Source organism: Anoplolepis gracilipes, chromosome 3 (genome assembly GCF_047496725.1).
Source record: "Anoplolepis gracilipes chromosome 3, ASM4749672v1, whole genome shotgun sequence".
Lineage (NCBI taxonomy): Eukaryota > Metazoa > Arthropoda > Insecta > Hymenoptera > Formicidae > Anoplolepis > Anoplolepis gracilipes.
Window position 1 is genome coordinate 8,851,017 of NC_132972.1, and position 25,102 is coordinate 8,876,118.

Here is a 25,102-nt window from a genome sequence, read left to right on the forward strand (position 1 = left end):
CGATCCTCCTCCCCGACGAGACCCGTGTTCGTGCGCGCTAAAACTTCGATCTCTCTGACACGTAAGGCGATACAGACGATTCATTAGAAAAATTTAATTGCCCGCCCGCGTTGATGATAAACGCGAAGAGTTGATCCGCTGTATCTCTCGTTATAAATTTGAAATATCCGAAACATAAGTTTTCATGAATTACATTAACAATCTAATTCTTTTTATTTAATTTCAAATAGACTTTTTTCCAATTTACATAATTAGAATTTTAGAACTTACTATAATCGATATAACTACGACAGAGAACAAAAAAAAAAAAAAAAATATGTAATGCATATTATTATTCTACTACACAGATTATCAAACTTTGCTAAATTATAATTACTCGTGATAACTTTTCATCACGGATATGTAAAAATAATAATCTCATATTATAAAATTAGTTAGATTATATACTTTAATATTTCACAAAATCAAGTAAAGTAGATACGTTAATTTTTATCTTATAGGCAGATGAAAAAAATGAAAATTATATTATAAAATATATTATAAAATTATATTATAAAATTATATTATAAAATATAAAAAGACTTAAAATTAATTTATTTGACATTCATAAAAGTAAACTGCTTTTTTCTCTTTTAAGGAAGATTTAGACACATCATAAACCAATTTTGAATATTTTGTGTAATGCTGAAATTTTAAAATTTTAAAAAAATATATAACTCTTGAAATAAAAATAAAAATATTATGATACACGAATAGAGCTACTTAAATACAATTTTCACAAGTTCATTTGTATACATGAAAATTGTCACACAATTTTTTCATAAAATCATTATTAAATTTTTCACACAACGTTTCATATTAAATCATATATTATTCACTAGTTACATAATAAAAATAATATAATATTATCAGAGCTTTTGAAATCCCAGCTTTTACAATGCTGCTAAAATATAAAAGTATCTCTCGCACACGTGTCGAAAAACGTCTTTAAACTATTTTATCTCACGAAGAGAAATATAACGCTGACGTATCTGATAACATCTGTGTCGCGGCTCATTTCGTTCCTCGACTCGATCCGTCCGCGAGATTACTTTCCGGAACACCGGTACCGACGCGCCTAAGAGTAACGGCGAATCAGAACAAAACCCCAGCGAACATTTCAGGCTCGCTCGCTTTCGGAGGGATGGCATTCTGCATGCGGTGAGGATAGCGACGGTTCGGTATTTGCTAGCGCGTTGTTACCACGGATTATGGCGCGCGTCTTCAACCCCGAGAGGTTATATGGCTGGAAGTTGAATAGTCTGCGCGAAAGTTCCACCACAGGGTAACTTCTCCCTCGTTAATTCCAAAGTTTCGCGAATCTCTCGCCTTTCCCTTTTTTTTTTTTTTTTTTTTCCGCCCGAAGAAGAACGCCCGCCGCTCCCTTACATCCGCTCACATTTGTATGAGCAAACGCGAGTAAGGTTCCATCTTACAAAAGCCAGATGTAAGACAACTGTCGGGGAAGTGGATCATCCGTTTCGCGTTAACGGTGCAAACCTCGAAGCTTTCGTCGTAATGGTCGGTAAATCTTTTCAGCGGCAATCTCGAATTCTTTAAAAAATTTTATTAGACGTACCCTAACAAGAGTTTTAATAATTGTAACGAAAGCTGTGCTTTTTTACTACCTAAAATACATAAAATGATTTTTATATTTCTGTACTAACATTAACTATAATAGCTTGAATTTCATTCAGATGAACAATTATTCACGAGATTATTAATATTGTTAGAACAACAGTTTTTAACAGTAAAATTGCTTTATGAAGTAATAATTTTAAATGGCGGAAAAGAAATTTATAAAAAAATAACTAAAAAATAAGCTTAAATTCTTTTTTTATCTTTGATACCGTACAGATAAAAGTGCGAAAGCCGATATCGCGAAAACATTTTATCGTGTCGCGCGAATGTACATAGCGCGAAAAATATTTTTATGTCCGCTACATATACCGGCAAAACTAGTTATTAGTCACGTGGCGAAGGGTTGCAGAGAGCGTGGTGGAATGAAGTGGCGCAGAACGTGCATCACACGCACACGCATATATACAAATACGCCGAAAGAGAGAGGAAAGGGCACGACCGAATGCGAAAGGGTGAGAGGTCAAGGGGAAAGAGGGAAACGCGGTAGCTCGCAATTTGCGTAATTGAGCCCTGAATTATTTACACTGTCGGGTGCGTCATACTTCCACTCGGTAATAACTGACAGCCCGGCGTAAATGCGAAATCGGTTGACATTTAGCACGCCCGAAATTACGACGAGCGCCAACAGCAGGAACGCGCCATTGTCTGCGCTCGCGTCGAAATGGCGCACGGAACTACCAGATTTTTTTTTTTTTTTTTTTTTCTTTTTTTTTTCGATTGCCAAACAAAACGGCATCGATGAATCGGCATTCGAGGCGCATTAAAAAGTTTCCAATTTCAGGGAGGCTATTTTCCCGTCGAGAAAAATATTTTGTTTGTAGGGAAGAAAAAAAAAATATTTTATTCGTAAGCACAACAGACTCATAACATTTCAAGTAAAGAGAGAAAAACGTTGCTTTAAAAAAAAAAGAATAATTTTTTTCTACATTGTATTTTGTCTTTCGTCGTTGATTTAATAAAAGACATGCTGCAAACTCCCTTTTAAAAAAATAGCGGCTCTTCAAAGCGAGATCCAATGTCGCGGTTGATCTTCGCGGTTAGCCTCTAGACTCTAAAAAGAGACAGACAGACAAAGAGAGAGAGAGAGAGAGAGAGAGAGAGAGAGAGAGAGAACGAAGGAAGGACAAATGTTAAGCTGAACGTTAAAGCAATCAAATCGTATTTATAGAGCGGACATGATGTTTACTCGGGTCCTTGAAGAAGCCTCGTTTACTTAGCAAGTCACTTAGCGGCCGCGCGACAAGCGAATTCGCTAATCTGAGTGTGCGGAATCTAAGCGCGCGCGGTAATGCACTCTCCAGACTGGATCCTCGTCGAGCCGCGCGAGCCGCGAGATTAGCCGTTCTGTCATGCAAAGTTCCTGAGAGTTGCGACTATCCGACGAAGCGGTACCGCTACTCCGCTTCGTAATTCGGTTTTCCTTCTTCGAGAAGAGAGAGAGAGAGAGAGAGAGAGAGAGAGAGAGAGAGAGATTCCGCTTCTCCTGTGTCGCGAGCAAGATAAACAGACGCGCGGTAAACGCTCCGCGCGAATCTCCGTCTCTCGTCGTCGGTCAAGAAGCGAGTCTCTGAAGGAGAGAGTCGCTAATTTCGGTCGTCTCGCATCAACGTATTAACGCTTTATGCAACGCAAATAACGCGGAATCTCAGAAGCGGGACGAGACGCACGTAATAGCGGATTCGTAGGAGAAATCGGGCGTACGTGTATGGTATACGAAGATGCACGGAATACTACCGAGAGCAAGAGAGAGAGAGAGAAGAAAAAACACAAAATTCTCCATCCGCCGCAAATATTCATCTCGCAATCTCGCACCTTCCCCCGCGAAGCCATCCCGCCCCCCGTCTGTTCCCTCGTCTAAGCATATTGCAATGCCTCGCACGGGATATTTTGGCGCAACGAATATGGAAACGGGGTGGAGGCAAATGAACAGTGCAACGTGGCTACAATCACAGCGGAGAAATAGCACGAAATTCAAATACAAAGTACGGAGAAACTCAACAGAGATAGAAATAAAGATATATTAGATAGAGAGATATGACGAAATTTAAAATAACTTTTTTAATTCAAAGATAAAATATTATCAAATTTAAATAACAAAACCAAAAAAATAGCAATTTAGAATACGATGTGACACATGTAATATTACAAAAATTTAACTTTTTTAATGTTTACTTTATATAATTATAAAAATCTTAAATTTGATAAAAATAGATATAACACGTTCTTTTCAAAAATTATGATTTCCGAAAGAATTGTGTTTTATTTATTTTTATTTAACAAGCAGAAGCAATCTGTATAGTTATGTGATATAGTTGTATGGAAAAAAGCAGATGCTCAGAAATCAAGTTTTATTCGAGCAGTAGTTGGAACGCAGATGAAAACCACGTGCAAAACGAGTAGCCGCAAATGGCGTAGGAAATTTGTTTCTGTTATCACGCTCCCTATCGCGCGACGTCCCTTCTCTCGATGCACTGTCAAAACGAGTCAATGTCCATTTGGATCGATAGCCTATTTCCTCGTCAGGGCTTCCCGATTAACCGCCGCGCAGCAAGATTTCAACGACTGTCACGCAGAAAAAGGTGAAGGCCCGATATTAACTGCGAAATACGACGAATCAATAAATGGATTTCGATATTTAGTCGTTCGCGCGTTGCATCGTAGATCAGAAAGACGATTCAGGAGTTATTTTAACGCGAATCAACGTAAAATTCTTCGCTTCGTGTCTTCACAAATCTCTCTCGATAAATACGATAATGACACTCTCAATTTCGAGATTTCCAATTGGTGCTTCAATAAAATTATTATTTATCTCATTATATAAGAAAAGTCTAAAAAACAAAATTTTTCAAATTGATACATTTTTACATGCTTCTAACTGTGTGTATTCGAGATGCTTTTCAATGTTTGACATCAGTTGGATTTAAAATCACGAAGTTCCAGTGACCGAAATCAAATAGCAATAATTATTCGCAAATATTTATTCAAATAGTAACAAAAAAATAGATACGCGACATTTTGAAAGATTTATTCGCTCCGAGATGAAATTGAGAACATTTTTCCAAGCAATTGATAATAAAACTGTTGAAAAATTCGGAACTCCGCTCCGAAATTTCCGATTGTTTCGAGGTATTCGTTATGTCGACCGCAACGATGACTCTTCGATAAAATCAAAGGAACAATTGATTCGTTTCCATTGCCAATGTAAACGTCGCGTTCCAATATGCAACGCCTATAAACGTGCGACAGCCAACACACGTGGATGCTGCGACGCGTAGCATCGGCGCATCGTGGTTACGCACAAAAAGCTTATTCGCCGGAATATTTATTTACGGTCGTCGAGCTTTCGGAAATGCAGCCGTGAAAACACCGGTTGAATTTCCAAACAAATTCGCCGCAGCAAACCGAGATGCATCGTCGGCGGCCATTGCCGACGAGGCATCAGAGAGCGTCGACTCTGCGTGGGAAGAAGAGAGGTAGGACGAGGAGAAGGGGGAGGAGGAGGAAGAGGTTTAGTCAGCTGACAGACAGCATGGTGAGCCGGTACAAGCATGAAGAGAGGGGTTGTTAATGGAAAGCCATTGTTCTCTAATCAAATCATTTGCTCGACGCTCGGTGGAGAGACGAGACGACGTGAGGAAAACGCTGGTTCCAAATAGCTCGAGAGCAGGTGTTTCCGCGATCAACCCTTTCACTCATCTTGTCGGGCCGATTCTCATTTCGCTGTCTTATTTGTTCTTAAACAGATGTTCTCCGGAGAACGTCGCACCTCTCCCCTCTCCCTCGTGCCCCTTATTATCAGCAATCCAATTTCAAATAACGAAAATTGTATAATGAGCGAGTCTAGCTAGCAAGCTCCAATTCAGTAATTAAGCTTCAGTAGCACGCTCTCAATAACAAGAAATAAAATACTTTATATAGTAAATATCTATTAGATTAATTTTCTCGCCTATTTATTTTTAAATATATAATAAATTGTAATTTTTGAATTTTCACAATTTAAGTAAACCATAATATTCGCTCTCTCTCCCTTTCTCTCTCTTTCTCCGATCACGTTTATTTTTAATATAAATGTAATTGCAATGTGCACGTACCCGTATCATTTTGAATAATTTCGTTGTTATCTGAAATTCGAGAAACACATTGAAAGTACTTTAACAACATAATCATGATTGCATGCGATTGCGGAAAGGTGGATGACGTCAGCGGATAATTAAGAAACGCAACGGCAGTTCTGCGCAAAGTTTCAGCCGGGCATATATTACGGTAGTTTGTAAACGACGTTAAAACTCAATTCAAGAGAGCAATACATAGCACATACACGTAGGTACGAATTGGTGGTAATGCGGGTGCCGATATCGGGGGTCGATAATCGTTAGCCCACGTTAACGGTAGTTACGAGAAGTTAGGCGGCAAGTATATTTCGGTGAGACTTAAATAAAAGACGGAAAAAAAAAAGAAAATAAAAATGCCTGAAAACAAGAAAATCCCATAAATGAATAGTTGCGAGATTAAATTGTTATTGTCGAGATTAATAAATTTCAATCAATAACGAGGCATAATATAATAGATATCAACAATGCACATTATAAAAATAAATAATTGTTGCAAACAATTAATCAAGATTGTAAACAAAACGATTTTAATAATCGTACGTAATAGATGACAATCGTTAATAAATTATAAAGAAATTAATCGCAAACAAACGAGCTATAAAGTGTCAGATATTTCCATTATTTGATACACAAATAAAACTTTCTGTGTGAAATAATCTCTCTTGTGAGGACGTGCTATTACAAGCTTTCTCTCCATCGAACTCTAAGCTTGATTCCGAACATACGAGTATAAGGATCGATGATCGTTAAAGAATCATAAACGTCCTCGTGGAATAAGATGTTATCGGCGGAAAATCGCACAGAGAGATGCTCACGTGACGAAAGAAGAAGCGGAAAATGGGTATGAGAAGCCAGATACGTCATTGTTGTCGCACTTTCCATCATTCATTGCTGCCATCAAGTTCTTGGCGTGGGAAGCCGAGTATTGCTTTTTAACGATCGACACGCACATGCATGAGGAGAATCGCAAACTGCATCGTGTGTGTATGTGTATGCATTATTCGATTCTCGTTGGTCAGTCTCGCGGAAGGACCACCCAAGCTGAGGATCATGACGAATAATCAGCAGCCTGCGGTCGTATGCTGATCGATTAACTATCGAAGCGAAAGAAACTCTGTGAAAATAAATGGCGTTTGGAATAATTAAAACAGGTTTCGCATAATCAATTCGCAATTGTTAGATAATTTACGAAAACATCTTGAATATCAATGATGATGATTAGATATTTATGATAGAGAGTATGATTTATTATTATTAAGGAACGAAAAACGTTGTGACCGCAGTAAACTGGATTCTGAGCACAATCAAGCGGGATTCACGATTAATTTGCATATTTTTTGTCATGTTCTCCAACATATGACGTAACGAATTCGATAGAATATATCCCGGAATTGTCGAGACACACATATACACACATTTCTGTTTGTTGTGCGCGTATATACACACACACACACGTACATATATAATATATATATATATATACATATACATATGCAAGTCAAATTGAATACATTATTCGTAACTTCAAATGTTCCTTTATTGTATATTTTGTAGTCGGAAGTAATAATGCATGTGCTTTATATTCTAAACGTGCGTCCCGATGGTCATCGATCGCTGATGGTTACCATGTCGAGAACATTCAATAACCATTCGTCGCACCTGCGCCGGTAATCGACTTGGATTTTGATAGATGCAAACTTCGATAAAAGAGAATATGACTTTTTGAGTGGAATTGGCGTAATGAATTAGTAGTTTGGTAAGTCATCGAACGCGGACGGACTCTGGCAAAAATTGCCAATCCCATTTAATGACAGAAAACTTTTATCCAGCGAGGGGTTACATATTCCCTTTGCAGCACACACTGTCGGATTGTTTACAGCAGCTGCCATACGTCCGCCCTATGTGCACTTAGAGAGTGCTGTGTGTGACTCACGATAGTGATAGATTAGATACCGATCCATCTGCCGCGACGAACCGATAGTCGCATCGCGCGCGCGGCGTATTAATCATATCGGATTTTGGTGATAAACGAGCTTGCTGTAGCGTGGCGTAACGACGGTACAGCGCTTTAGAGATCGCACGTACGATTGATATGCATTCGAAACTTTTTCCAAATCTTTCTCAAACGACTCTTGGAAACAATCACTTGCTGATTTGTTGACGAAAAATCACGATTCTTAAAAAAAGAAAATATTAGGAATATAATTTTAGAATATAAACTAAAATTCTAAAAAATGTGAGAAATATGAACCGTTAAAAAAAAGAGAAAAACTGTAGTAAAAATTGATGAGTTTTTGGCTTTTGATCTTTTAGAAAAAGATACAAATATATGCATATGTATACAAATATGTTTATCTGTATATACATACATATATACATATATGTAGAAAAAAAATATACAAGATTTTTTGTTTGCGATAACTTTTATTTCTTTTATATAATATGTCCCTAACGATAGAATACTTGGTCTTGGAAAAATAAGTCTTCTATTTTGAAACGCTCAACAAGGTTCGAAGCATATCATTATCACAAATAGGAGGATCGACGACGTACGAGAGCGTGGAATCGTAAAATCGGAGCGCAGTAATGTGACGGAAGCGGGCGGTGATTGCGTCACTGATTTCTTGGGGGAAACGATGCTAAAATCACACGACAGGGCACAAACGGCCCGATGTAAACCGAGCGTGCATATATTTAGACTGGCACCGCGCTTCAGCGATCTATAACGAAACGCGCGGGCGCCAGTTTGCCTCGCGGAAGCTTATACTTTGCGCAGGCAGCAATTTTAATCTGAATGCCTGTAGACGGCTGAAGAAACAATGGTGCTCTTTAAACGTTGCCGCCACAAAGTACAAGATCGTGACGCGACGCGCTGGCACAGATAGAGATTACTTCGATTTAATTGTTCTTATATAAGCGTCATTGAAAATTAATACGCGGGAATCGAGATAAAACATTGACACATTTCTACATTTCGCAGAGTACAAAATGCAAAAATTTAATATTTCAATATTGTAAATAGATTGCAAAAAGTATAACATTGCGATAACGTTGCTGATATATGAACTCGTGCGAAAAAAGAGGCATCTCATATTTCTCTGATTTTTATGAAATAAAAGTATTAATAAAAGTCTTTGATTCAGCTGCTTTACTACATCATCTCTCATAAAAAAAAAAATGATTGCAAAATAATGTAATAGTATCACGTCACGCCAAATAATTACGTATTAGATACTTTAAAATGTATGATTTATTATTACTAATTTTTAGCTATTATTATGAAAGTAAAGTTTATGCACAAGGACTTGTATAAGCGTTAATCAAGCCTTAAAAATAATTGACTCGAAAATATCAAGACCAAGGAAATTATATCTGAAAATCCCGGTATATTATTGGTGCAATTAGTCACGACACAGCGGAAACGTCATTCTCCAGCCGAGCGGATACTAACGAGAGGTTCTTTTAATTTCCCGACATGGCCTACTTCCGACGGACGATATTTCCGTTCTCTTATGGCCGCCGGGTGTTTCCCGGGCGGCGCCGAAATCCGATTTGGAAACACGGTCGGGTCGGTAACCTCTCTAAAATTGGGGAGACCGGCGCACTGTGATATCTCTTGCATGAATTGTGAATTTTTGTTTTCCAATTGTTCCGTACTTGTTTAATAAACATCAAATATTCTTGCCAACTTGGTCGCAACACGATGTTTTTTCGACGTGTAATATTGAAAGAAAAAAAACTGCAATATATTGTCGTTTCTCTCGTAATTCGCGATGCATCAGGCAGTATCGAAGAGTCTCGTTATTTCGAGCCGAAAAAATCTCAAGACGCTTTTCTATTCCATATAGACGACCATTTAAATTCAACGCTCGACGTCACCGCGAAGAAAGAAAATCTTTCTTCATGTATCGCGAACTCTCGAGGAGCTCGACAAAGGCCGTCTACTTCTTGACGGACGGGAGAGCGTCAGATCTCACGGTGTAACACGCGGTTGTCCTCGAAACCCATTAACCTCCGCCTACACTGAAGACGACCTCGGCCCCTACGTAGCTCTCTCTCTCTCTCTCTCTCTCTCTCTCTCTTTCTCTCTCCGTAACTCTTAATCTTTAATCCGAACCAACGGCTCATCCCATCGCAACCTTCGTCGTTGAATATGCGAGAAAGTACACGTGCAACTTGCATAAGGAAACACCTAAATTCGACAAGAGATTGCAATCGCGAATTGAAATATGAAATCGAATAACGCTTGATTAAAGAATTCTGTGACATTGCAATCGCAATCGCAATCACTGTCACATCATACGGAATTTTTTATAAATCTCATGACTCCGATTTAAGTAAAGATTCGAGATTTCGTTACTTTTTAATACCTCTAAAGTTTGGCTACATATGAAACATATCTAGTGCGAAAACATACAATACCAGCGGAAACAAGATTACGTGAGAAATTCGGCGTAACGTTATTTATATACATTCATCGTTGAATTTTCCAGCACAAGCGAGATTTACAGCCGTCGGTTTATCCGCCGTAAATGAAGTATTTTCGGAAGCAAATGATCGCAGTTAGACTATGTTGAAATAACGTCGAAGAGCATTTAAACACAATGGTGAAATTTTCAGTGGTGATTCGCTCGGATATATTACACGTACTGTGTGGCGAGAGATTGCTGGAATAATAATATCACGTTACAATAGTTATATACATACATACATACATACATACATACATATATATATTCGCTCCAATAAGTAGAACTCGGAAATTTTAATTTCTTTTGCTTTTGATCTAGCAATCGCTAAATAACAATTCAGTTTTAATTTGATAAGTAAAAGACATGAAAGTAATAATATATTGAGCTTCGAGCTATGAACCGTTCTTTTATTAATAAAATGCAATGTTTCAATTAAAGGGCGATACCTTTCCCAAGTAAAATATGCACAATAGAACGAAATCATATTGAAATGAATAAATTATTTCTCTTTCGTTTGTATGAATAATTTGACATTTGAAAAATCGGTGACAATTGCAATTTAGCGATGAGATGATATTACTACAGCAAATAAAATCATGAATATACGACAACGAATGTGCGAATAATTTTTCTGTAATTTGGCTCGTTTTTTTTTTTAAACTACAATATACAGACAGCCTTCCTTCAAGCGTGTGTGCTTGTCAAGAAAAGTAAACTAACGAAAATCCACAGCTGAGAAATATTTAGTCGCGCGTTACGTGCCCCGCTCATAAAACCGTTCGCTCTCGCTTCTTCTTCTAGAATTTCGGTCCAGATGGACAATAGCTCGTTATCGACGGCGAGAGGAATTTTTCATGCCGATTCTGTCTTTACGACGCGCCGATACACGTGACGATGACGACGTTCCATTTTCAGGATAAAACTTTCCGGGCGTGCGCGAGAGAACGGAAACCGAGGGGGAGTTTGCAGGAAGGAAAGGAAAAGAAAGAGCAAAAAAGACATAAAAATTGTGAAAAGAACATAGGGAAAGACGGAGGGGAAAACAACAGCATGACCATACAAGACCGCCACCGTTGTCGCTGCTGCCGTGAAAGCGCGGAGTATATAACAGGATTTAAGCCACTGTAAAACCGGTCCTCCCACCGAGAGATCGGCAAGGACCATCGTGAAAAATATTCGTCTCGTTCCTGGCCGGCCCAGCCTCGTCGAACTTTATCGGGAACAAAAAATTCCTCCTCCCGACGAGAATCGTATGAAGTATTTTTCCATGCTCGTCTTGAAGAGCATTGACTGCTCCCATTAATCGCAACTCTCGAGTTTTTTCTTGCCGTTTAACACGTGGCGGAGGTTCGATTCAAACGATCAAACGGCGATTATGACAGAAAGATTGCTTCTTAATCGTTATTTCCGCCGATTTTTCTTGTTGAACTCCTTAACGCACGTGAGTTTCTTTTAGTACGTATTTATGATGTAAATTATCCTTAAATGTTAAATAAGTTTATGAAATACAAATCTTTCGACTCTAAATGTCTCCTTTCCACCGAGAAAGACAGGATACTTTGAAAAATTATTAAACCTATTAGAGACTTAGAGACTCGCTGCTAAGTTTCTTTTATGCACTTTGAAAAAAGAAATATGTTAATATTTCATCACACACAGTACAGTATCAGCAAAATTTGCACATATATGAAGCAAATTGCCACGCCCGCACTCAATAGTGCTAATAAGTCTGTTTATCTCATTAATCCTTCTACGATAAAAGAGACGTCGTTTCTTTCGACACTGTTACGTGTTGTGACGGTGAGTCACATTAATCACAGAACCGCATTTTGCGCAGTGTCATGATTTCAACGTGACATCATCCAATTAAATAGAATGAAATCGAATAACACTGATAAAGTACTATCATAGATTTTGCGCACTGAAAACTCGCGATCGCTATTTCAAGCAAATTAATACATTTAAAAATAACATCCTTTGACTAAATCACAAGTTTTCGTGCATTGAAGATGAGTGCACGGATAAAAAATTCCATTATATACACACACTGCATTCATTGACATTATATGCTTTTTTCGCGGTGAAAAGGCATTTTTTCAAACATCAGGTTTCTTATTTCTCAGAATTCTTATTTTAAACTCTCCTATCGTTAAACTTAATGGATATTAGTCGCCTCTCTCCTGCATAATCTTTAGATTAACGGCAAGAAAATCGATCCCGATATCCTTGTTGAGAACAGATCGGTCAAGAGACGAATTCCTGGGCAATGTACGAGGGGGCAGCACAATATTGCATGGTAACTGCATCGCTGTTGCTTAGCGCTTCGAAGGTCACGAGTCGACGACTCCGAAAGAGCTCCGAGACCGGTTTCCTCGCGAGTCCACAACGTCTGCGGTAATACAGGGTGTTCGTGGAACAGCACTTTCGGCGATCATGCATCTCCCTCGGAAGATATACTCGAGATCAGTGTAATGGAGATAAATAAATTATTGCAAAAAAGGAGATGTGAGCAAATCAAGAAATTTGATTGCCTTTTTTCTTCAAACAGGATATTCATTTTGTGGATATATAATATATGTATGGAATTCAGTTGCAAGAATTGTTGTAAAACCACAAAACTCCATTGATGATAATATTTATTCCCTTCCCTTCCCTCGCGCCAACAGAGCGCTTTAAAATATTTATATATTCAAATGTAAGAAATATGCAAAATAAATCTTAAAAAAATATTACAGATAAATCACATGTTAAAATTAGATTCAATATCTGAAAAAATTGAATTTCATAGGATTGGTCGTCGGCATGATCAAAATTAAAGTCTAATCTCAGAGTTTGTCGCAACTTCCGGTCCGTTGTACATTTGATGCCTCGAAGTTGCGTCAGTTGAACGATTTCATAAACAGTCTGCAAAGTTCTCCGTTACACCGCTGTTGATTAAAAGTTTCCGGAAAATGCGGTGGCTCCGGGGTCGTAACCGTGCATTTTGCTTGCTCGATTTACACGTGTATCGCTCGACGACGAGTTACACGGATTACACCCTCGAGCTCGAGCACTCTCTCAGCCTGCTCCTGTCCTCTTATATTCGGAAATAAAAATTCGACACACTTGCATAAGATCTATTATCTAATCGAAAGACTCAATAGCTGACAATCGTATAAAAAAAAAAAAAAATAATTGTGCATGCTTTCAAGAAAATTGATCAATTTCTATCCAATTTACCTATTTCTCGATAAATTATAATTTTTAATATACGTTTTTCTTTAAAAAAAAAAAAATGAATAATTATTACGTGTACAAAAAATTATTTTCTGCATTTTTCCTCGAGTATTAAGCAATATATATTTACAGTATTACATTTCTAAAAGAGAATATTTTTCTAAATAAATAAAATTTGCAAGTTCCATATATCTAGAGATTGAAAATGCAAATAAAGAACCTTAAATTTGTTTTTTCGTCCTTCAACACAAGTATGCAACCGTTCTCATAGCTGGCTAGACAAACAAATACGCGAGCAATTCGCAGCGTCGCTTTGGCGCGCGAATGGACGGCTGCAATTTAACGGATTACGCATCGCGGTGAGGGAGATAATAATTGGAGACGTAACTCCAACTGTCTCCGTGACTACGAGGACAATAGGCGAGACGGTAAAGGGAAACTCTCCAACAAATAGTTGTGACCGGCCGACCGAGTGCATTATTGTCGAACGGATTGCACCGTTATCGTCCGTTTACCGGTAATTGTCGCTCCAATTACTGTAATTATCGCTGGGCAAACAAATTGATTAATGCACACAAATGTCCTTCGATCTCACCTTTCGCCGGCCTGACGAGCGCGCCACTTTATTCGCGATTCGTGTCATAACGGTGAGCATAACCGATAACTTTCCGCATAAAACGTCGACATATCATGGGAATAAAAAGTTGTTACCCAAAAGCGAATGCATAGATTCTCATCTCTTTCATTAAGTTTTATTAAGATAATTAGATTATTCACTCTACCACGTTTTTTCAACGCCAAAAGACATTTGGAGAAATTAATAATGCAAAACTTCCTCTGCCACATAAGATTCTTGACTTCTATTGCATCACAAATAATATTGATATATCAAGTAAAAAAATCACAGCAAAAAAAGATTTAAGAGAAAGATGCTGAAATAAAGTTTAAAATTTCTAAATAAAAAAAAATTTCAAATTATTATACAAACGAGTTTTCAATATTGTTTAAATACAGTTAACTTAAATAAACTTAAAGTTTCCCGTTAGACGTTGTTCTTGCTGTCAATTCCCACTTGCTTTAAGCTATAAAGCGAAACGTCCTATATACACTGTCTCGTCGACATCATTACAATAAAAACATTTTTCTAAACCCGCTATTCACCTCCTGCGCTTTTCTCACTTTCTCGCTGGCTGGGAGATAAGAGCGAGTTTCCAGGAGGAAGAACGCGAAGGATCCTCTCTAGGCGACATAACCTTCTAATAGATCTTCTCTCGGCGACGTAACCTCCCAATAGATCTTTCTCTGGGCGACATAAACCTTCTAAATCCCCCGCGGACGAAGCATTTCGTTCGCACGTTACATCATCGAGGAGAGAGGTACAGTCGGAACTGTAACCACGCTCACGCCCGACAACAGAGCAGCCATTGTCTCGCGCTGAAGGCGCTTACAAGGGGTACACCCGGTATATAAATACGCACGTGTCTCGCGAAGCAGTAAAACACATACAAGCATTTTTTTCCAACACGAAGAATTACAGGGACACACGCTAGGCCTCGCTGCGAGAAGGGAGAACGACAGCACTTCGGGGTTTTATGATCGTGCGCACTCTGTTTACGGCAAGATGGAATATAATTTCAAAGAAATACAGCAAAATAAATTTCAAGTTTGTAGATACGTGTCTGGAATATCTGAATGTCCATTTTTGTTGTAAAAATTTGAACCCTCCATATTCCCCTCGCATAAATTCTCAATTTTCGATCTTTTTAATAATGTGTGTATAATAATACAAAGAAATAAATAATATATATTCACATAATTTAAAAGAATATTAATAGTAAAACAATAAATAATATAACATTTATATCAATTATATCCAGTTAATAGATAATTGTTACATTATTTTACCATTATTTAAGATAGCTCGCGTATAATTTTCTTTTTCTTCCATTTAAATACATTTATTACTACTGTGCATTTTAATCAACTATTTCAAAATTCCAAGTTACCTCGCGCATAAATGTATATTAAAGAGAGACAGGCTCGGATATTTAGATGCCAAGGGATTCCGCGTTTGTCAGACCTCGGAACGAATTATTGGCAGGCCGAAAGTTCGCCACGAAATTTACAGTTAATGCAGCTACATTTTCTCTCTCTCTCTCTCTCTCTCTCTCTCTCTCGATGTTATTACGCGCCATTAAAAATAGAAACTGTGCGGGTCCGCTGTGCACCCTTCTCTTCGGCGGTCCAGCAGACTGGGATAAGCGAGGGAGATTCTGGAAGAGGCGGAATACGGGAGAGTTTTACGCGCGATCTTCTCTCGGCGACATAAACCTCCTAAATCCCCCACGGACGAAACGTACAGTTCGTTCGTGCCGAGTCGCCCCCGAGTATAGTGCAGTGCAGTGCAGTCAGGGACTGCAGCTGTGACTCACCCCGGCCCGCCACTGCAGCTGCAGCTGCAGCGGCGACGCCGGCGGCGGTGGCGATGGCGCCCGTTGCAACAAATGGCGCCGTAGCGACGCCGATGAAATTTTCAACGAATTTTTCGCGAATGCGCGCGACGCACGATAGTCTCCTATGTCTCTTATGCTAAACACGGTTACGAGAATATATTGGACGGCTGTCCCGCGGCAAGCGACTTCGAGCGAAGAACAATGCGATTCTTCTGCAGCATTCAAGATGAAGGTCCACCTTCATCCCTTTGAACCCTCTCTCTCTCTCTCTCTTTACTTTTTTGCAACGCGGAAGAAGAATGAAAAGCTATCGAGTCGCAAATTTATCGAGCGTCACACCGCCACTAACTTCGAATATTTTGTATTTTGCGCTGTAAATAACTGCATGTGTGACATATAATTCGAAATTTCAAAGCTCAGAAAGAATGAGGGTGAAAAGTTAAGTTGTCTAAAAATCAAGGCAACAAGAACAACTTCCTGCAAAAATATATGAGTCAATAATTTCTTCACTATCTTGCGACCCTGACACATAATCGTTTGTCATTTTTATCCCTTGAAAAACTAGAAAAAAGTAATCATTTCCAAATATAAACTTATTTCTTTATTATACTTTAATTTTGCGAATAATCATATGCGTTGACAATTCAGTAAAATTCACAGATGTTGTAAGTTAACTAAAGTAAGGAAATGAGCTATAAAGTAGAAGTGAAGACAAAAACGGTAAAATATACATGAAACAAATGCGGAGTCTGTCAGGCGGCGCACGAGCAGTTAAGGGTTAAAAATGGCTGGGGTGGTTCTTGAAAGTCTACTGTCTTTCTCTCTCTCTCTCTCTCTCTTTCTCTTTCTATCCCATGAAACAAGCTACAGCTTCCAGAATACGGAAGTTTCGTGATCTCTACCTCTCCCACGACCTCCAGAATCCTCCGGACGAAACGCCTCCCTCCGCTTTCGAGCTCGATCCGCACTCGTGTTTTCTCACCCTCCGCTACCTTCCGTCTTTTTCACGCGACTGCCCCGGTCTTTTGTTTCCGTCTCTTTTGCACGATTACAGCCTGAAGAGCACCAAGGCGCCATTCGCGCTCTGAATGGATCAAGTTTACCGCGCGAGCGAGACTCTTATATCAGAGTTGAAATGATGAAGAATTCACGGCCACGGACTATTTCCGACGAATTAAATCGTGGTAATCGAGAATTATAACCCAAATTGGACAAGTTTAGTGTAAATGCGATGTAAAATAGTTTTATTATTTGATATTGAGAACTATATTCTTTCTCATGATTTTCAAATAAAATTCTCGACTCAACTTTAGTAAAAATTTCAACGTCAATAAGATAGTTATAAAACCGATTTAGATCCTATTTTCTTTCCATAGATAATCGCGATCGTAAAACAGCATAGACAAATTGGGTTTACTACACGTCGTAAGGGCGATGCAGTATTCACATCAGCAGCTGCAACTACAACGCAACTTCAACGTGATTGTATTCTGCAACGGCTTCAACTACTAGAAATTTTCAATGACGTGGAAAAACGCGCGGACTAACTTTCGCGCAATCGACGAACACGAAATAATTTCGCAGTAAAGTCACGACGAAGGTTTCATGAAATATTCGAGTACCTCTCGCATTCGGAAACGAAGGAAGCGGCGAAAATGCCATCCGGGAATCCATTAACCAATGTCATTCGACATATACAAAAGGGAAATAAAGGTCGCTAATTTCCCTCCACAAAATTGAGAGTGTATAAAATTACCAAGATGACGGGTTCTATCCGAAACCGATTGTAGTATTTATATTCGTTACGCTCATGATTTAATTCGAAAGTTCGCGCTTTCGACGCGTAAAACAACGGACTCGATTCTATCCTCGGGAAGAGTGAAACCGACCGCTGTCAGTAAACGTCGGAGAAACCAAAAAGGATCTTTCGTTCTAAGACAAACCTTTCGGAACTTTTCCATCCTTGTGTTCGGCTGCATCTTACGGAAATTTGATTCCGCCGAGAACTTCTCAACACTCCTCGACCGCAAGGAGTAAAGAATAATACGAGTGCTACAAAAAGAGCGCGCCTGGGGGATGAAAGAACGCGCGTAACATCAGTGCCAGACAAAAGACGATTCCATTTGTGTCCTAGACGATCGTTTACACACATATTTTTTCTACTGTCTACAACGCCAGACGCGTTAATCTATAAAATTTAATCGTCGAATTGGATGGAAAGAATTGTTGGTAGAATTCAATTTTATTTAAAAAATTTTTTGCATAACTTTACATGAAAGAATAAACATGTTATGGCATCTAATTCAAAGACTTTGCAACGAATCAATATAAAAGTTCGCTTAATTAATTTCAAGTAATTTTTATTGAAACATTAAAGATTTCTTTAAAAGTATTATTTCTAATTTTAAAATTAAGATATTTAACATTCAAAATTAATGAGACGTAACAAATGATGGTTTTTTAACAAAATTATGGCTAAAGATAAAAACTTTTATTATATCCGTTTTTATTACTCAATACATTAATAAACTTTTTTCGTTGACAGTTCAAAGACATTAATGCAGATATTTAAAAATATCGCTATTTCTTTCTACAAAAATACACAATATAATATCGCTTATGCAATATTCAGATATATTGTGTATTTAAGAGATCATTGCATAACATGATATATATCAGTCCCATATAAAATTATCGATAGTCGCGAAAGGAATAATCGATGACGCCGATATCTATTTTTCATTTACACATCGAGTGGTGACTATCGACGCTTCGGCACGCAGTCTTGCAGTTATATCGCCAATATCACATCAATATTCATTAGATGGAAACGTCGATGCCCAAAATTTATCACCAACGATCCGAACAGGCTGGTTATCTCGCCAACTCGCATTATATGTATACTCGAGGCTTTCGAGAAGCGCACGTTTTATCCCGTCCCCTCTTATGCGCCAGGCATATTTACACGCTTATCTGACCTAATAATTTCCTGTCGCTTACGGGTTACTGACTCGAGACAATATCGACGAAACTTGCGTGCAGTTACGCGGCAAAATTGCGCGAGATGACGGCGGCGGCGGCGGCGGCGGCGAAGACGACGCGAATCTGCAACAACGTGGCGGCGACGCTTTCCGAAACATCCGGGGATAGTCGCTGTCGTGCGCAACAAACTTTTGGATATCTGACATTATCTCAAGCAGACTGGCACGAGATCCTTTCACCGTGAAACCAATCGACGCCGCACTAATACGAGAGCGAGATTATACGTCACGTTACAGCACAACTTCGTTCAAGAGGGAGGACGCGATAGAAACAGTTCACTCGTATTTAATCAGCTGTGCATCCGATACGATTCAATACCGGTTTATAATATAACAGAAAATCGCTTGAACCCCCTCGCAAAATATCTATTTCAATCTTCACTAAATATATTCAAAATTATTTTTAGTAAATTGCGAGATATATCAAATGCTTCTATATATTAGCAAGGGACAGTAAACAGTTTTAATATCATAGAAACTAAAATATTTTAACATTTTAACTGACGAGTAAAATTTGATAAACTTTGTATACATATATATTTACTTAATTTTAACTACATTAAAGTAGTATAAATTTATGAATATTAATGTTGGAACTAGAATTCAGAATAAAAATGAAAAACTCTCTTTCTGTAATAAACTCACTTTAACTTTAAAATTTATGAAATGTACAATTTATAAATTTCGCTTTATATTTGCGCTCTGCATCGCTCACTTATCAAGTAGTATACACCTACATCCGAAATCAGTCGCCCGAGAAAATCGCTTTGCAATTCACTGCACCTTATGAAAGCACGGCGTTAAAAATTGAGAGTTACCAAAATTCATCGCGCAATACGCGATACAGAATTTCTACCAAAAAATACCACAAATATTCTACTAGTAACGAGTAACGTGAAGAATCCGTCAAGATATTTCCGCTCGTCGGAACAAAGAGAGCGATTTGTTACACTGCGAGGCAGCATGTCCGCGAACGATCGATAAAATCAAAAAAATAGACTGCTCTCGGAGTGGATGATAGAGTACAAAAAAAAAAAAAAGAAAAATATTTCGTCATATGCTCTGTGCGATCGAGAAAAACAAAAAAAAAAAAAAAAAATGAAAGACTCGTACAATTGATTTCTCGCCTTGACTCTGTTTAACGTTTCGCTTTGTAATCACGTGCGGAAACATTCGCTGAAGATGCAGGGTAATCTATCGCCTCCGTCGCTGCCTCTCTGTCGCAATCAGATTCGCATAGATATGGATAGTATAAATAGGTCATACGTTTGGCTCAGAGAGATGCCATTGCGCGTAGAATACTGTAGGTTTGATTTTACATTCCGCGAGGCAACTGTATAAATTACGTGATCAAAATTGTTCTTTGATGACAAATGAATTAAATAATATAAAAGTTGAAAAGAGAAGTGCGGTTTTATATTACACGTATATATTTTATGTTATATATACACATCCAATATATATTCCAATATGATTGTCGCAATTAAACGACTTTCTTAAATTTTGACGAAAAATAATTCGAATTTTTATGCATTTTCTACAATATTGTCAAGGTTAATATAAAAGAAAATATCATATGCAATAATAAATTAATATTAATACTATACTTAATACAAAACAGAGTAATCAACTAAAAAAAAGATCGATATATGCAAATGTGATAGCGATAAAGAACCGTAAACACATTGATTTTCATATAGCTACTTTTTTTCGTTTATTTCTATAAGAAGTGCCTAATCAAGAATTTAGATATCTCATTAAAATTCATAATGTTCCATAGTTACGCGTCACCAATTTTTCGTTAAATAATTTGATTTTACATAAACATAAAATATTTATCATTAAAATTATCAATAAAAGTGAGATTAAAGAAAAGTCGAATTAATCGAAATGAAACACTATATCCGTACTAAACAAAACAAGAGAAGATATAACGTTTCGATCTTCGTGAGAGAATATCAAAGATATGATCGGAATAGTGGTCCATCGTTTTTTCATCGCACGTGACAATTCGAGGGGGGACATATATGGTATATACCTTGGAATTGATCCCATTCGATGTGACACAATACGCAGTAAGCGTGAACGATTTATACATATATATATACGTAGTTACATGTCGTTCGAGACTTCAAATAGATGGAACTTCGCATACACCATTCGTTTGCAGAGGCACGCATTGTCTCTCAGCTTTATGGAGCTGGAAGCGGGGAACGTCGACAAAATTCGGTGGACGCGACAGTCCCGGAGGACTCATTTAATTTTTAATTAAGTCCACAGAGGACTCGAGAACACGGACCGAATTAACGTTAAAGCATCGGTATCGTTTCACGCGTAAAACATAAATTGAGTGTCTTCACGCGAACTTTGGAAATTAAACTTCAACTCTTTCAAGACAGAAATTTTATGTTATGTTTTTTTAAAGATATAGACAATAAACTGAAAATCCTAAAAATACAAATGTATAGTTAAAATTTATAAATATATTTTTGTTTTTTAATATATGAATACAAATGTTCATAAATAATTCTATTTGACGTCGCAAATCATATAATTAAGAAAAATTAAGACAATAGAATAGATTTTCGTCTTTAAACTGAAAAAGTGGTGTTAATTTTTTTTTTTTATCGAAAATAAAATAATTCTGTCAAAATACAGATCTTGTTTCAGAACAAGAAAAACTAACAATAATTTAATAATTTAATTCAAATATCAAAGTTGAGACAATTCTAAAAATAATATTGTCCAATATATCTGTTTTTATGTATTTCCGATGGGTTAGGGACGAGACTGATTCTTTTTTTTACTGGCAAAACATCCCTTACGTAGAAAAACTATAAGATGTATACGATATATTGAAATATTGGAAAGTAGGTCTTCCGCGACAGAATAAAAGTTTTCCATGAAACAGATCGATACTACTTTACGATGTACACGACTTTGACCATCGCGTCCGATATCGAAAGACGAAATTCAAAGGATCTCGGAATCGCTTCGACCGTACAAAGATACTCCACGATATCGAATCGCCGTATCGTGCGCCTGCAGTCTGATTCCTCGAGGGGGAAGGACGTTAGAAAAAAAAAGGAGAAGAAAAGAAAGAGAGAACGCGGTGGGAAAAACGGAGACGTTTAAAGTATTTCAGGGGATCACGAAGAAGAGCTATTATCGAAAAAGGATTTCACTTCGCCTCTGTTCTTCTCGCCGACAAGAAGTGCGAGAGTTTCGAGTTTCCATCGGAAATTTATCCGCCCCTCATCGGTCATTCATACTTTCTGCGTTTCTGCTCCCCGCGAAGAGACACTCCCTCTCTCGAAGAGAGAAAGATCTGTAGCAAGACTACCGAGGCGAAAAATTACGAGTTTACGCGTCGTTCGCGTCGACGTTTACGGCGAGTGGAATAATGCACGAGCACAGGGTGGAAAAGGGGAGAGATGTTGCGAGGAGGGGTGGCAACGAGCTCGTTCCCGTATACGTATTTACGGCACGAAAATTGTCACACGGCCGCTCGCAAACTTTCCTTTTAAAATAAACGCGAACAGGCGACGAAGCGAAACGCGCGGACTCGTTTATTAAAGTAAAGAGAAATACAGACGACGACGACGACGACGTCATCGTCGTCGTCGTCGTCGTCGTCCTCGAGAAATGCCATGTATATTCAGGAAGACGACGCGACGACGACGCGACAATGGCGCGCTCACGCGTTGCTCTAATCGTTCAAATTAAGAATTATAGTACACCGCACCACCATCCTTTCCTATTCTCTTTAGACACTCTCCCTCTCGGTGCCGGGGTACTCTTCTCCATGGAGGTAATAAAATAGCCCTCCAACCGTTCTCGCCTCGTCGCGGGTCTACCGCAGCTCTTTCTGCACGGGAAAAAATGGTAGAAAAAGAGAGAGAGAGAGAGAGAGAGAGAGACGGTGAAAGTGAAAACACCGGAAATTAAGGTCGCGAGCCAATACGCGTCGAAATTGTCACATAGCCCCAACTCTTTACCACCCCCCTTATTCAGGTTAATAAAATCCTCATGTTTGCTATTGTGAGAGGATTTCGGTAGGGTCAGTTGGGGCGACCTATACCTATAGATTCAGGTCGGATTTCTCTTCAACAGTATCGAGCTATCAATAGCTTTCTGATCAAAAAGTTATAGAACGACTGAATCTTTTAACCAATCAAATGGCCAATTTATGATCGATCTGCTCTGTTTCTTTTCTTTAGACATTCAGAATAGTTATAGTAGTTTCTTGCAATAATGCTTGGAAAAATGTGAAAATTAAAAAAAATTTTAAAAACAAGTGATATAGTGTTTCGCTGTAAAAGTAAAGAGCATTTAATCCACTTTATATAAATATTTGACAAAAATGAAAAAATTCTCCGAGCAATAGTCTTTAATATAAAATAATAATTAAACTAAAAATTTCTATTTCAAATAAATATATTGATTATATTTTCATAAAAATGTTTAATAAAATGCATATAACAATCAATAATAAATTATAACAAAACAGAAATGACTAATTTTCCTTGTTTATAATTCAAGATAAATATTGTTAACTTAAAATCGATCAAAAAAAAATATATAAACTATGTACCCTCGTTTGCGAATATTTACTTGCTCATCGACTACTCGGCAGGTCTATGTATAGAAATATCGATTGTCGCTAAACCTTAGAAGTTAATCGGATTTAACGTAGTACCGCGTATATAGACGTGATTCACGACCTAATAAAATATAGTAAAATGAATACACGTGATAGAACCTTCGCGGAAGAGAATAGTATATCGATGTCAACGTTTCAACGTCACGTTTTAACGATACAGTTTTACGCTTCTTAAAGCGATGAAACGCGTCACCTTCCCGAGTTGCTCTTAAACGCGACTTAACTTAATTTGCGGTTTACTGAAGAATTTCGCCGGAGTATAAACTAGCGATCCGCATAAATATTCCGCATGCCAGGCACGACGAAAGCCAAATCTCTTTTAAATGTCTTTTTATACACTCGGACGTAAAGCATACCATAATTACTATTTCATCCTAAGGGGGAAAAAAACGTAAAACTTAAACAATCATCTTTTTTTTTGTTTTGAAAATGAAGATATAAGTAACTAAGGCACGCAGATCGACGTAAGATTCCACATAATAATACACTCTATAAAATAGATTTCTCAATAAAGAATACGTCTATTATATATATATTTAACGTTTGAGAAAAATAAGGTTTCAAGCAAAAATTAGTCTAAAATTTGGTAACAAAAAAGTTATTAAAAATGAACTAGAAATGATTATTATCTTGGTATAATCATTTTTTATCATAAAACGACATTTTATTATCATTTTTATTAATTTTTTATCATATTACGATTTGTAATAAACATTTAAAAACATCAATTTTGTTTTCTACAAAAACTAGGATATCTTGATTTGTGCTCTTAAACACAGAAAATATTTTTCACAAACCGATTACGCTACTTTTTCAAACACGATTGCTTGAGGTTTAAGGAAAGCGAATTTATTGACTTTTTCTCTAAGGTGCTTTAATTTTCACAGGAATTTTCTGGTACAAGTAATTCTGCTACAACAAGCTACAAATTAAAGTTTTCTAGTATCTTCCCACATTCGCAATCAACTTCCCAAATAGTCCTGGAATTTTTATTGCACGTGAACAAGAAAATAAATGAAAAATCAACCCAGCATGAAGTAAAATTGTTTCTTTTTTTTACACAAACTTTTTAATATCTTCTTTTATAGATATCTGATAAAGCGCGCAAAATTTAGATATATTTTATAAAATTAACATAAAACATACACAAATTATAAGCTCTTTGATACAAGTATTACTTTTCTTTTTTTTTCCCGAGACATATGTAATACACTTCGTTTGCTGTAATAATTTTTAGCAGGCAAGCTACAATCTCAAAAAAGGGAATAATGCAAGGGAATAATATAGAATCGATGTTATAATAACGACATAAATTGCCCAAAACTGGTTTGCATCGGAAAGAATACGCCGAGCACGAAGGGGTTAAGCGGCCGAAGAGCAACGAACTATATAATATGGACCCGTGTGGTGCCTCGGGGTACCGATGTTGCGCAATGCTGAGAGACAGGTGGTCTCCCATTTTAAC

The 25,102-nt window shown here is 37.6% G+C and overlaps 1 protein-coding gene and 1 long non-coding RNA gene across 27 annotated transcripts in view; one reads left to right on the forward strand and one right to left on the reverse strand.

The window, feature by feature from the left end:
• The window catches only part of LOC140664093 (protein muscleblind), a 378,997-nt gene that overhangs the window by 304,461 nt on the left and 49,434 nt on the right, over positions 1 to 25,102 (reverse strand). The window contains exon 3 of one of the 25 annotated variants that reach the window (XM_072888840.1): positions 760 to 5,801. The exons of the other annotated variants lie outside the window; for them this stretch is intronic. Within the exon in view, the coding sequence (XP_072744941.1) occupies positions 5,670 to 5,801 (132 nt within the window). The 3' untranslated portion in view covers positions 760 to 5,669. Of the gene's footprint in view, positions 1 to 759; positions 5,802 to 25,102 lie in introns of those variants that run through there. 25 annotated transcript variants of the gene reach the window in all.
• The window catches only part of LOC140664096 (uncharacterized), a 241,066-nt gene that overhangs the window by 159,083 nt on the left and 56,881 nt on the right, over positions 1 to 25,102 (forward strand). The gene's annotated exons all lie outside the window — the stretch shown is intronic.